Raw genomic sequence first — 13,118 nt, forward strand, 5'->3', positions numbered from 1 at the left:
TCTAGTATCGCCTTCATGGTCCTCCAGTGGGGTAGCAGCTGATCGGGAGAGGCAACGATGAAAACAGGCTGCCTCTGAGCAGCCCCGCCAGGGTCTTTCCGCTGTCATGTCCTGCTTACAGGAAGTTACATCAGAGAAGGTGGGATGTGGCAGAAGAAAGGCCCTGCTAGGGCTGGTAAGAAGCAGCCTGTTTTCATCGTTGCTCTTTCCTGCCCCGAAGAGATCACTAGACCACCATGGCAGTAGATAGTAAGTAAGGAGAGGCTAGGATAGGCCCGCCTGTTTGTCCAGAAATCCGATCAAACGTGCGGACTGGCAAAACCCATCCGGACGCCCGGACATGTGTTAATCCGGACATATGGTAACCCTGATCCTGGGGAACTGATTCCCACTGCAGCTCCTTGTGACTCTGGGCAAGTCACTTAACCCTCCCTTGCACCTGGTACAAAATAAGTACCTGAATATATGTAAACCGATTTGAATGTAGATTGCAAAAAACCTCAGAAAGGTGGTATATCAAGTCCCATTTCCCTTTCCCCTAAATATAAGGTGTTCTGATACTGGGTTACGCTAATATTCTATAGTAACACTTGTGCGCCCAGGTGTTGTTATAAAATATACTCCTGTTGCAGATTTTAGGGATCCTTTAACTGGAGGCTCCCTGTTATAGAATCTGGCTTTGACGGTATGGGGTGTCTTACTGAATTGGATCTAGAGGTTGAAGACACTGCAAAAGGAAAACCTCACTCACCCTCCAGTCTCTTTCGATACTCCTGGACAGTGGCTGCTTTATTGACACCTGCTGCTGGTCTTATGGATTACTGTGGAAATGTCTTGTGGTTGTGTGGTGATGGATTGAAATATTTTCGACAACCGCATCTCATGGTTGTAGCAGTGGCTGTGACCTTTACAAGAAAAGCTGATGATCGTGGATGGCTGAGGTAGCAGGATTTATGAACGATTGCCCCGCGGGAGGCGAACGTTCACCGTGCGGAAGTGACTATCCAACGTGACACTAATTTGTTCATGGTGTGGGAAAGGGGAGTTTGCAAGGATGTTGCAGACAGGTCAAGGAAATGGGGCATTGAAGTGATGTGGCAGTTATTATTTAATGGACCAACAACATATAAGAAACTAAAGGATAACAGTGCTTATGAAGAACTAATAGTTAGAAGACAATAAAAATGAAAATGCTCCCTGGATAGAACAGGCTCAAGGTGGATCATTCAAAAACTAGGGGTTAAAAATAAGCTCCGTTTGTGTGAGAAAATACCCAGACATAAAACGGGAGGCATAGTCCTTGTTACTTGCATATAACGCAACCCTTGAGGCCAAACACCCCCTATCCCCCCCTTTTTGGTATACTTCGATTTTTTTTCCGTCAACTTCTCCACAAGCTTCCCTCACAAGTAAAGACTTTTCAGATGTTCCATCACTAGCTTCAATGGCTTTCAAACATGAATGGACATTTTTCAGTTTTTTTTTTAAGATCACCCCTGTTTTCTTCTTGGTCACAAGGCAGTTCAATTGTACCTCATTCATGCACAGCTATCGTCAGCTTGTCCTCAGAAATCTTACAGCACTTATAAGCATGAGAGATTGAGGGCACCAGTCCCTTGATCTGACCTGTGTGTAATTTGCCTTTCACCAACTAATGGGCTCAATAAGGTAGTGTTGCCTATGATGATATGTTCATTGACCTTTGTTTCTGCATCTCAAAGTGAACTAATATGTTGAGCATATGATATTTTTGCCAAGCAGCTGAGAGAGATGGAGCTTGTCCAATAGGGTAGGGTAAGGAGGAAACTGGAGCAATCATTTGTGACCCTGCGCTATTGCAGGCCCTGCACTGTCATGGTAGAGCTGTCCCCGACATCACTTCCTGTTCCTATTTGCTAATAATGCTGTGGTGATAGAGGGGTAAAGGAGGTATGGTGTTAGATGGTCTTGAAAGGGCCCCTCTTTTGTCCCTCAGCCTCCAGAAGCTATTTGTAGCCTTAGGTAAAGGGCAGTACCAGATGGTCAGACCTGGAGAAAGGATTTTTTTGTACATTTTATGTATTATAATGTGTGTGGTTTATATTCATATGTTCTATTGTACATTGTTCTGGGGTGGTTAAGCAAATTGAAATAGTAAATGACCTTCTGCATTTTACTCTGTGTTTAGTAGCCTCTGATCTACAAGCTAACCAAAAACTGTTTTTTTATGCCTCATTACAGCCAGTGGAGGCAACGGACGATGCTTTCTGGGACCAGTTCTGGGCGGATACGGCCACCTCAGTTCAGGATGTCTTTGCTCTGGTGCCGGCAGCAGAAATCCGAGCAGTGAGGGAAGAGTCTCCTTCGAACCTTGCTACTCTGTGTTACAAGGTGGGATGCCCCTGTCTCATTTGCTCCCCAGGTCCCCTCTTGGTATGGCTGTGCTCCATCATAGTGCAATTAAACAAATATAATGAAAAGGCATGAGAGAGATTTGTATGCCTACCACCAATTCTGAAAACCAGACCCTTACTACTGTTCTAATGTACTTTTAAACTTTTTATTTTTCTGTTGTAGTGAATTTTATGAATCATTACTTTTATTACAGCAAATACAAAGTTAAAGTTAATTAGATTTGTATTGCAGTCTTGTTACATTGGCCTGATGAAGGCCTTGAAACAGATGCATGATGGGCTTTTATCCCATAGAGAACTGCAAATTTCGTTTTAACTTAGAAGCTTTCTGGTCCAGTGCCAAATATGCAGGGATCCTTGAGCAAGTGTATCCTGCAACCACAGAGCCCCCAACCCTCCCTACTTTTCCCTTCAGCCACTCTCACTTCTAGCCCCATCCCCACTATTCACCCTGTAGGCGCACCCCTGATGGTCCTCCATACTTTCTGTTTTCAGGGAAAGTGTCCTCCTCTTTCAGAATCTGCTTCTGCTAGCTGCCGTTTTTTAAATGGTAGCAGATCAGCTGGAATTGGTGACCACAGTTGAACCCTACCAATTTTAAATGGCAGCAGGCAAGAGCAGCCGCTGAAGGAGAAGGATGCTCTTCTTTGATAAAGTATGTATGGCGGGAGCGTGAGGGTGGGAGGGTCATAGGTCGGGTTGGAAAGTACATAAGTACATAAGTAGTGCCATACTGGGAAAGACCAAAGGTCCATCTAGCCCAGCATCCTGTCACCGACAGTGGCCAATCCAGGTCAAGGGCACCTGGCACGCTCCCCAAACGTAAAAACATTCCAGACAAGTTATACCTAAAAATGTGGAATTTTTCCAAGTCCATTTAATAGCGGTCTATGGACTTGTCCTTTAGGAATCTATCTAACCCCTTTTTAAACTCCGTCAAGCTAACCGCCCGTACCACGTTCTCCGGCAACGAATTCCAGAGTCTAATTACACGTTGGGTGAAGAAAAATTTTCTCCGATTCGTTTTAAATTTACCACACTGTAGCTTCAACTCATGCCCTCTAGTCCTAGTATTTTTGGATAGCGTGAACAGTCGCTTCACATCCACCCGATCTACTACAATCTCTTTTGCAACCTCACTATCAGGATACTCTATCTTCCCTGTTATGGTGATATCTTTGAAAGATACCTTATCCCGAACCATGCTCTTTTGAGCGACTGTCGGCCTTCCCCCCATTTCTAGTTTAAAAGCTGCTCTATCTCCTTCTTAAACGCCGATGCCAGCAGCCTGGTCCCACTCTGGTTAAGATGGAGCCCATCCTTTCGGAATAGGCTCCCCCTTCCCCAGAATGTTGCCCAGTTCCTAACAAATCTAAAGCCCTCCTCCCTGCACCATCGTCTCATCCACGCATTGAGACTCTGGAGCTCTGCCTGTCTCTTGGGCCCTGCGCGTGGCACAGGTAGCATTTCAGAAAATGCTACCCTGGAGGATCTGGATTTCAGCTTTCTACCTAAGAGCCTAAATTTTGCTTCCAGAACCTCTCTCCCACATTTTCCTATGTCATTAGTACCCACATGTACCAAGACAGCCGTCTCCTCCCCAGCACTATATAAAATCCTATCTAGGTGACGCGTGAGGTCCGCCACCTTCGCACCAGGCAGGCAAGTCACCAGGCGATCCTCACGTCCACCAGCCACCCAGCTATCTATATGCCTAATGATCGAATCACCAAGTACAACAGCTGTCCTAACCTTTCCCTCCCGGGCAACATTTGGAGATATATCCTCGGTGCGAAAGGATAATACATCCCCTGGTGGGCAGGTCCTGGCTACAGGAGTACTTCCTACTTCACCAGGGTGATGCTCTCCTTCTAGGAGACCTCTCTCCTCCAAGGTAGCACAGGGGCTACCTGACTGGAGGTGGGACTTCTCTACAACATCCCTGTAGGTAACAGATTGACAGTTTCTGTGGGAATGGATGGGGATGTGTCTAGTGAGGGGGAGGGGTTGGGCACTCTTTGGTCTCAGGACAGTCTTGAGCAGGGTCTGCTTGGCTAGTATCCTGGGGTGGGGTTGATCGGGGTCCTTGGGTCAGGGGATCTTGTGTCTATTGGTCTTGAAATTGGGAATCTCCAGTCTTTGTGTGCCTAATTTTTTTTTAAACTTGTTATTGCCTTCTCTTGAAAGCAATAATAAGTTAAAACTTTATTTTACTTCCTCAATTGTGCCGAGTAAAACTACACTAAAGTTAGCAGAGTTTGCTGTATCAGCAGTAAGTCCATATGCATTTCATTAAAATGTTTATGCACAATAATTATGCCAAAACTTGTGCAGTGCATTGCTTCCCAAGAGGTAACTAAGAGCTGGTCATACACACAAGGAACAACATCATCTACACTTAAGAATAGCCATACAGGGTCAGACCAATATGGTCCTTCTAGCCCATTATCTTCCAACAGTGGCCAATCCAGGTTGCAAGTATGTGACAGAAACCCAATTAATAGCAACATTCCATACTACCATTGGCTTCCCCCATGTCCATCTCAATAGCAAACTATTGACTTTTTCTCCAGGAACTTGTCTAAACCTTTTTTTAAACCCAGATACGCTAACCACTGTTACCACATCCTCCGGCAGCGAGTTCCAGAGCTTAACTATTCTTTAAGCGAAAAAATATTTCCTCCTATTTGTGCTAAAAGTATTTCCATGCAGAGAGTGTACCTTCGTCTTTGTACTTTTTGAAAAAAGTGAAAAAAATCAATTCACTTTTTACCAGTTTTATACCACTCAGGATTTTATAGACCTCTATCTTATCCCCTGGAGCAGGACTTCCTTATCCACTCCTGCCCTAGCCGAGATAAGTTTTATAGGCCATTTCAGACTCCTTAGGCAGTTTTTCCTTAAGTTAGTCACTCTTATTGCTGCCTAACTCCTCTTATCTGTGTCTTATGTTCCACCTTTGTTTACACCCTAAGCTGCCTATTAAGATATTTTGATATGTATTGTGTTGCTATTATACGCAACATACTATGCTATAATGTGTATTGTTGTTTGACTGTTTTACTTTTTAATTGTTTTGTCTACGTCTGGGTTGTTTGACTGTTTTACTTTTTAATTGTTTTGTCTACGTCTGGGTTATTTGAATATTTTACTGTTTAATTGTCTGTGTCTGGGTTATATTTGCTGTACATTGCCTTGGGTGAATTTCTTCAAAAAGTTAAGTAAACAAACACCCCCACCCCCCAAAAAATACTTAGTGCAAATTTTTTGTGCACTATAGCCATCGCTGCAAGGGAAATTATCACAGCACATAGAAAAATTAGCACTAATTGGAAACGAACCACTGTGAATTTAGTGCACTAGTGTACTGTATCTGTCTCTTGTGTGCACCAACCTGCCTTATGTCCAAGTGGTTGTTTACAGAAGGAAAAAATGGCTTCCACATTGCTGCTGTGCCCCTTGTTGTAGGTCTGGCTTCAATAGAATGAACCTGCCTCCTATGGTGTGGTGTGTTTTTTTGCTGTGTACCTGTTTTCCTGACAGCCCTGAGGATGATGGTGTATCTCGGGAATCACATATTGTGGGCTTGGGGGGGGGAGGGGCAAAAACCTTATCATAAAACTCCAGGAAATACTCCTCTTTTCTCTTGTGCTTTGCCATAAACTACTGAAACTTTTTTTTTTTTATGGCAACTGTTTTACCTTTGTTTTTGGTCACTGCCACCTCTGAAGAAGCAGAGGCCCTGGTGGGTTTCCTGGAATAGAGTCTGCAGGACTGAACAGTACCTGATTCTTGCCTCACCTTGGGCTCTGTGTTCGAAAATGCTTGATATTATTAGTAGTAGTAGTAGTAGTAGTAAACCTGCCCAAGTTTGAGTCCAGGTCTCCCACTCACCACTGCTGTTCTGTCTGGTGCCACAAAAAGAGCTGACACAGGTTTTGTACATTGCACCTACGGGAAGATTTTAGAAAAAAAAAATAATTCCCCTTCTAAAGTCCAGTGTTGCAGTTCAGTCGCCTAAGCCATGGAGCTGGCCTATATTTTAATATTTTAGTTTAAATCTCTTTATTGGCAGAACACATTCCAAAGAAAAAAAACCTGTATAATAACTATATACATTGCCAAACTTAAAGCGCACATATCACAATTTGATTTTTTTTTTTTTTTTTTTTTACTTCTTCCCACCTCTACCCTCAACACACTTGCACCCCTCCCCCCTCTTGTCCCCGGGCACTAAAAACCAACCTCTTCAAAAAGGCTTACCCCACCGATCCACCTTAAATCCCCACACCCAGAAACATAGCATAACCAAGGATCGTACTGGACAATATACAATCTACATTCCCTTCGACCCTCATGGTGTCTGATACACACCTACCTCATTAGACCACAATATAACCTTGTATTTGTTATCAACTGACTTGGCGAACGCCATTACGGTACTATGTAAGCCACATTGAGCCTGCAAATAGGTGGGAAAATGTGGGGTACAAATGTAACAAATAAATTAAAAAATCATTTTCCTCTGTGGTCCTCAGTACTTGCAGTTGAAAACTTGGGGAGGTTTGAGTTCTTTAACGTCCCCAAATCTTTTGGAGAGCATGTAAGATTATCCTTTCCCTTCCTTCCTCCAATCCCATGTCTAATAACCCGCTACCTGTATGTTAATAATTTATCGATGAGGCCTAGTTATTGTTGTCGGTAACAAAGAGAGGCAGTCAGTGTGAGGTCAGGAAAATACAACCTGGTCAGGAGAAACTTGGAAGGCACAGCAGAAGACAGGAAACAAACCAGTATGGGAGGATTTATTGATAATACAAAACCTGACACAGCCATGTTTTGGCAACTGTCTGCATCAGGGGTCACAGTTGTGTGAGTTCCCTCCAATGTTCCAAACTTCCTGCTTCTGTTTCTTGAGTCTCTTGTGGAGATACCTTTATTTATTTATTTTACTTTGTTCTGGGTTGTTTTGCAGTAGATCTTCCACCAAATTTTAAACATTTTTCCAGTGGCGTTCCTAGGGGGGCGGACCCCCCCCCGGGTGCATGCCGCTGGGGGGGGGGGGGGGTGCTGCAGCGCGCGCCTGCTGCGAGTTTACTAACTTTGCTCGTTCGCTGCAGCTCCCTCTACCTCGGAACAGGAAGTAACCTGTTCCGGGGCAGAGGGAGCTGCAGCGAACGAGAGAAGTTAGCGAACTCTCGCAGCAGGCGCGCGCCACAGCACCCCCCAGCGGCGTGCACCCGGGGCGGACCGCCCCCACCTTGGTACGCCACTGCATTTTTCCTGCAGTTAGACATATAAATTGCAGCGTGGATGGCAGCGTGTACACTCTAGAGGGTGGGTAAGTAGACAGGTAGCTTTGTAGAAGCTTGGCAACATATGGAAGCCCTATGTTCTGACACTTGCGTGGTTTTCATCTTGCAGGCTGTGGAGAAGCTGGTGCAGGGAGCTGAAAGTGGCTGTAACTCTGAGAAGGAGAAGCAGATTGTCTTGAACTGCACTCGGCTTCTCACCCGCATCCTACCATACATCTTTGAGGACCCCGACTGGCGAGGCTTCTTCTGGTCCACTGTCCCTGGAGCTGGCCGAGGAGGGGTCTGTATCCATTGCATGTGAAGGGACCTTTTTGTGATAAGTGTGGGTGTAGGGAATATAAGTTCCTCACCCCCTCGTGACCATGGCATCTTGCTGATTTAATGATATTACACACATGATCATCACCTCTGAGAAAGTACAAATAAGGCTTTATCCTTTCCCCCCATCAACCCCACTTCCCTGTTCCCTGCTCCCTTCCTTCTGTTGGAAGTTTGCACATAAGATGCTGGTTTTGCACGGACTGAAAGCAAACAGCTGTAACTGCACCCTTCCATTCCTACTCTAGGGGCATGTGGGTGTCCTGGGCTGTAGAACCAAGAAGACCAGGTGTGCAGGCTCCAGCTGCTGTCTTGCCTCTACCTTTTTTGATTCAGGGTCTCTGGTTCTCACCCTAGTTGGAAGTGATAAGAGAGAGGGGATCATTCTGGCAGTGCTGAGATTCAGCCCTCAGTGCTGTGCACACATGGTGGCTCGGCCTGAGTCTTCCTGTAGCGGTTAAATCTCTAGGATGGAGGTGTGATCAGAGCGGTCAAAGGAGAGGGTTATGTCTGGAAGAGGCAACTGAGAAAATGAGAAGCTCCATGCTGAATAAATAAGCTAGCCCTGTCCAGCTTTTGTAATTTTCTCTGATTTTATTATAGCACAGACCTCCATTGCAGCTGTTAAAAAATAATTTCTCTCTGTCTTCCTCTTAGGGAAAATGTGTTTATAGCAGACAGCGGATGTTGGGTTCAGTTCAAGATACAAATTTGACTCTGTTAGAAAAGAATGTGTTCTTTCTTGTGGCTGATTGAAGAGGCCAATACAGAAAGTCATTATGGATGTGCGGGCATGTATTTAGGTGGAGAACGCAGAGAGGGGATGAGCACGCAACATGGCCGCACACTATTAAAATGTATGATGATGAGCTCATTTAAGAATTCCAGGCAATGCAAAGAGTGTTCTGCGCAATGCAGAGAGCTGTTGACGTGCGCACAACGTGTGAAAGTTTTCACCAGGTTTGGGACAGTGTAGATGGGGTTCACAGAGAGGACTTCCTGCCAGTTTTTGTATACCCTAGAAGGGGAGAAATATACCCTACGAAGCGCTGTTATGATTTTTTAATCTGTGGATGAAAAATAAGTCATCCGCAATCTCAGGATTCAGTCTAGCTGTCCCGTCTTCCACAGTCCTTCCTGCAATAGAAGATGTCTTCTTAGAAGATGTGCTGGTATCAGGAATGTACAGGATCCCCCATGCAAATTTTGCTAGGTGTGGCCAGCGTGTTTACTTGTTTTTCCAAAGCATAAAATTATAATGCTTTGTAAATTGTATAGCTCTCCTGTCTCCATGACTCTCACCTATCCACCCCCATCCTGTTAGACTGTCCCTGAAATGCTTTGATGTTTCGCTCATATATACTGTCATCTACCAACATTTGCTTATTTCCGATCTGACGAAGAAGGGCAACCTTCGAAAGCTAATCAAGAAATGTATTAAGTTATGTCCAATAAAAAAGGTATCATCTTATTTTCTTTTCCATGTTTTATTTTGTTTGATTTCTATAGATTCTACATGGAATGTTGCTATTCCACTAGCAACATTCCATGTAGAAGTCGGCCCTTGTAGATCACCAATGTGGCCGCGCAGGCTTCTGCTTCTGTGAGTCTGACGTCCTGCACGTTCGTGCAGGACGTCAGACTCACAGAAACAGAAACCTGCGCAGCCTTCTACATGGAATGTTGCTAGTGGAATAGCAACATTCCATGTAGAATCTCCAATAGTAGCAACATTCCATGTAGAATCTCCAATGGTATCTATTTTACTGTCATAGTAATGCTTGAATGTTTTCACTTATATACACTGTCAGCTAGCACATTTGCTTATTTCCGATCTGACGAAGAAGGGCAACCTTCGAAAGCTAATCAAGAAATGTATTAAGTTATGCCCAATAAAAAAAGGTATCATTTATTTTATTTTCCATGTTTTATTTCTATTGATTACCAAAAAATCAAAATATCGTCATCTGCATCACTCAAACATAAATAACAGTCCAGTTCATTAACAGACTTCAAAGTAGAAAATGACATGGGGACAAAGTTTGTCTCCGTCAGGAGCGTAGCCAGACTTCGGCGGGAGGGGGTCCAGAGCCCAAGATGAGGGGGCACATTTTAGCCCCCCCTGGCGCCGCCGACCCCCCCCTCATCATTGCTGACTCCCCCCGCTGCCGCCAACACCACCACCAACTTTGACGACCCCTGCTGATGACCCTCTCGACCCCTCCCACCGCCAACCCTCCCCCGTCGCCGTGGGCTACCTTTGCTGGCGGGGGATCCCAGTCCCCGGCAGCCGAGGTCCTCTTCTTCCCACGAAGGCTTCGTTCTGTTTCTGACGTCCTGCACGTTGTACGTGCAGGACGTCAGACTCACAGAAACAGAAGGAAGCCTTGCGCCGGAAGAAGAGGACCTCGGTTGGCGGGGGTTGGGGTCCCCCGCCAGCAAAGGTAGGCGGCGGCGGGGGAGGGTTGGCAGCGGGGGGGGGGGGGGGGGTCAAGAGGGTTGGCGGGCTAAAATTTTCCCCCTCCCGCCAAAGTCTGGCTACGCCCCTGGTTCCAGGATACACATTTTGGGCTGTGACTGAGGGTCTGACTCTCTCTCTCTCTCTCTCTCAGGGGAGTGAAGAAGATGAAAATGCCAGGCCACTGGCGGAGTCCTTATTACTTGCTGTTGCAGATCTGCTCTTCTGCCCAGATTTCACAGTCCAGAGCCATAAGAAGAATGGTGCGGTGAGTGCAGGCAATGCTTGTCTGGGTGGCTCGCTAGGAAGGCTTTGCTGTATGGCAGAGTGTCTGGGGGACAGCCAGTCCCAGCCTTGGAGGAGGACAAGAATGTTGGGGGGGGGGGGGGGGAGGGAGGGCAGTAACTTGTCCTCTTCCTGTTTCCTTTTGGCTTGTTTACAGATGCAGAGCTGCCCTGCATGAGGCTTTGGGGACTCTTGCATCATCTTTCTCAGTGTAGTGTTTGCTGAGGATGCTGTGTGAACTACTGGAAATAAAGCAGGGAGGGTGCTGTTAGGTCATGTATGGGGCAACAGCACAGATGTGCTGAGCATGGCCCCTACTGTTGATTCAGCTCTTGTTCTGACTCGCCTCCATGTGCAGGTGAACTGGGAGCCTGAGGCAGGACAGCTTACTGTGGTGCTTTAATATGCTCCATGTGACGAGTAACATGGGCGCTAGGTTTTCCCCCATCATTTTTTTTAGAGTTCCAGGGTCATCAGGCAGGGTGTTGCTCTATCACCCCTAGTTCTTTAGGGAGATTCAGGTATAGATGATGGATAGATTTAAAGGGCTACTCTTGCACCTCAGAAACAGAGACGTTCATCCTTCTATCTCCTCTCTCACTTCTCAGACACCATCCATGGCCCAACAGAGAGGGGGTAATGGTGAGATTTCAATTCTATGGTTTTGATCAGATAGTACACTCTTTTGATGGGGCTGAATGTTGCAAGGGTGTGCACTTCCCGGGGACAGGGGTGAGACTGATTCGAAGGAGGAAGTAGAGGTGTTGTGAATGAATTCATCCAGGCACATATAGGGGTAAATTCTGTACAGGTCGGCTAAGGTTAGGCATTAAGATGCCATTCGGTAAGCGCAAATTCTGTCTCGTCCATTATGTGCGTAATTACTGTTATGGAATGCTGGTGTAACTGATTTGATTCTAGCACATAAATGTTTACAACACTCCTGACCCAGCCACATCCCTCCCACATGAATTCTCCCCTTCGCAGTTACACGCTGTAGATTTTTAGCGCTATTTTGCTAGAATAGCAAGTAGTGCCAATTAGAACCAATTATCTCCAAGTTAGTGCAAATTAGTACCTAATTTGCCAGTTATGTGCGTAACTGCCAGTGTTAATAACCTACGTCTGCAATTTTGCACAGAAACCCCTAGATTCTATAAAGGTCACCCAAATTTGGGCACGGGCCATTAGCAATCAAACAATGAATTACTGACATTAATTGGCACCCATTGGGGTTTGCGTGCTGACACATCTTTGCTGTTAGGCACTTTAAGCAGTGTTCAAAGAGGAAAGTAGCATAGACAGAGAAAGGGTCAGTTGCCGGACGGGAAGGGTTAAGCCTAGCGTAGTCAGAAGGTTATGCGCCGGATGGTGAAGGGTTAAGCCCAGAGTAGACAGAGAGTGAGGGTAATTTGCTGGACGGTGAAGGGTTAAGCCTAGCGTGGACAGAGAGGGTCAGGTGCCAGATGGTGAAGGGTTATACATGTCAGGTGGACAGGGCAGTTCTTTTCCAGCAGAGGGCGCCAGTTGGTTTAGCTTATTGACAAGAATAATGGTGCTGATTCAGTGCAAGATAAGCCTTTAACAATGGCAAAGAATCACATTCCAGGCTTATTAACCTCCACTTATGCACTGAGCATGGAAGATCAGAGGTGACCCTAGTCTGTTGGAAAGGAAAGGGGAAGGGACTTGATAATACCGCCTTTCTATGGTGACAATCAAAGCAGTTTGCATATTATATATAGGTACTTTATTTTGTACCTGGGGCAATGGAGGGTTAAGTGACTTGCCCAGAGTCACAAGGAGCTGCAGTGGGAAATCCAGTTCCTCTGGTTCTCAGGCCACCTCAATAACCATTAAGCTACTCATTCACTCCCTAAATGGAGGGGTTGGGGGAGGAGAGGCATTGTGAATTAAGAAGGGGGCCTGTGGGGGGAAATGATTAAAAAGTGAAACTGGTGGCACTAAGCAATGGTTTTGTTGGTTTATGCCTAACACCGCCTCTGCATCTTCCTTCGGGGCGCTCATCGTAGCAGCACTCGCTGAACCTCAGTTTTTCTCAACCCATGTTACTCTTTAGGATAGCCACTAGAGGGGGGATGTAGATGCAAATGAATTTATCCTGCTAATCCCGTCCTCCAGCAGGGGGTGCTCTCAGACAGGATTTAGATCTGAAGGGCTATGAGAGCCTATAAGTGTTGATTATTCATTATCCAGACAGGGGGTGTCTTTGCAGTGAGGGAAGCTTGGAGCCCCTTCCAGTAGGGGGAGCTACATGTTTGAATGTGAACTCAGAGATTCTCTACTCCCCGTGAGATTTGTCTCTATGTGATGGTATAGGAGCGGCAG

The 13,118-nt window shown here is 45.8% G+C and overlaps 1 protein-coding gene across 1 annotated transcript in view; it reads left to right on the plus strand.

The window, feature by feature from the left end:
• Window positions 1–13,118, plus strand: part of HID1 (HID1 domain containing) — a 64,859-nt gene that overhangs the window by 16,756 nt on the left and 34,985 nt on the right. The window contains exons 2-4 of the mRNA XM_030208325.1: window positions 2,221–2,370; window positions 7,818–7,988; window positions 10,639–10,752. Of these exons, the coding sequence (XP_030064185.1) occupies window positions 2,221–2,370; window positions 7,818–7,988; window positions 10,639–10,752 (435 nt within the window). The remainder of the gene's footprint in view (window positions 1–2,220; window positions 2,371–7,817; window positions 7,989–10,638; window positions 10,753–13,118) is intronic.

Source organism: Microcaecilia unicolor, chromosome 6 (genome assembly GCF_901765095.1).
Source record: "Microcaecilia unicolor chromosome 6, aMicUni1.1, whole genome shotgun sequence".
NCBI lineage: Eukaryota > Metazoa > Chordata > Amphibia > Gymnophiona > Siphonopidae > Microcaecilia > Microcaecilia unicolor.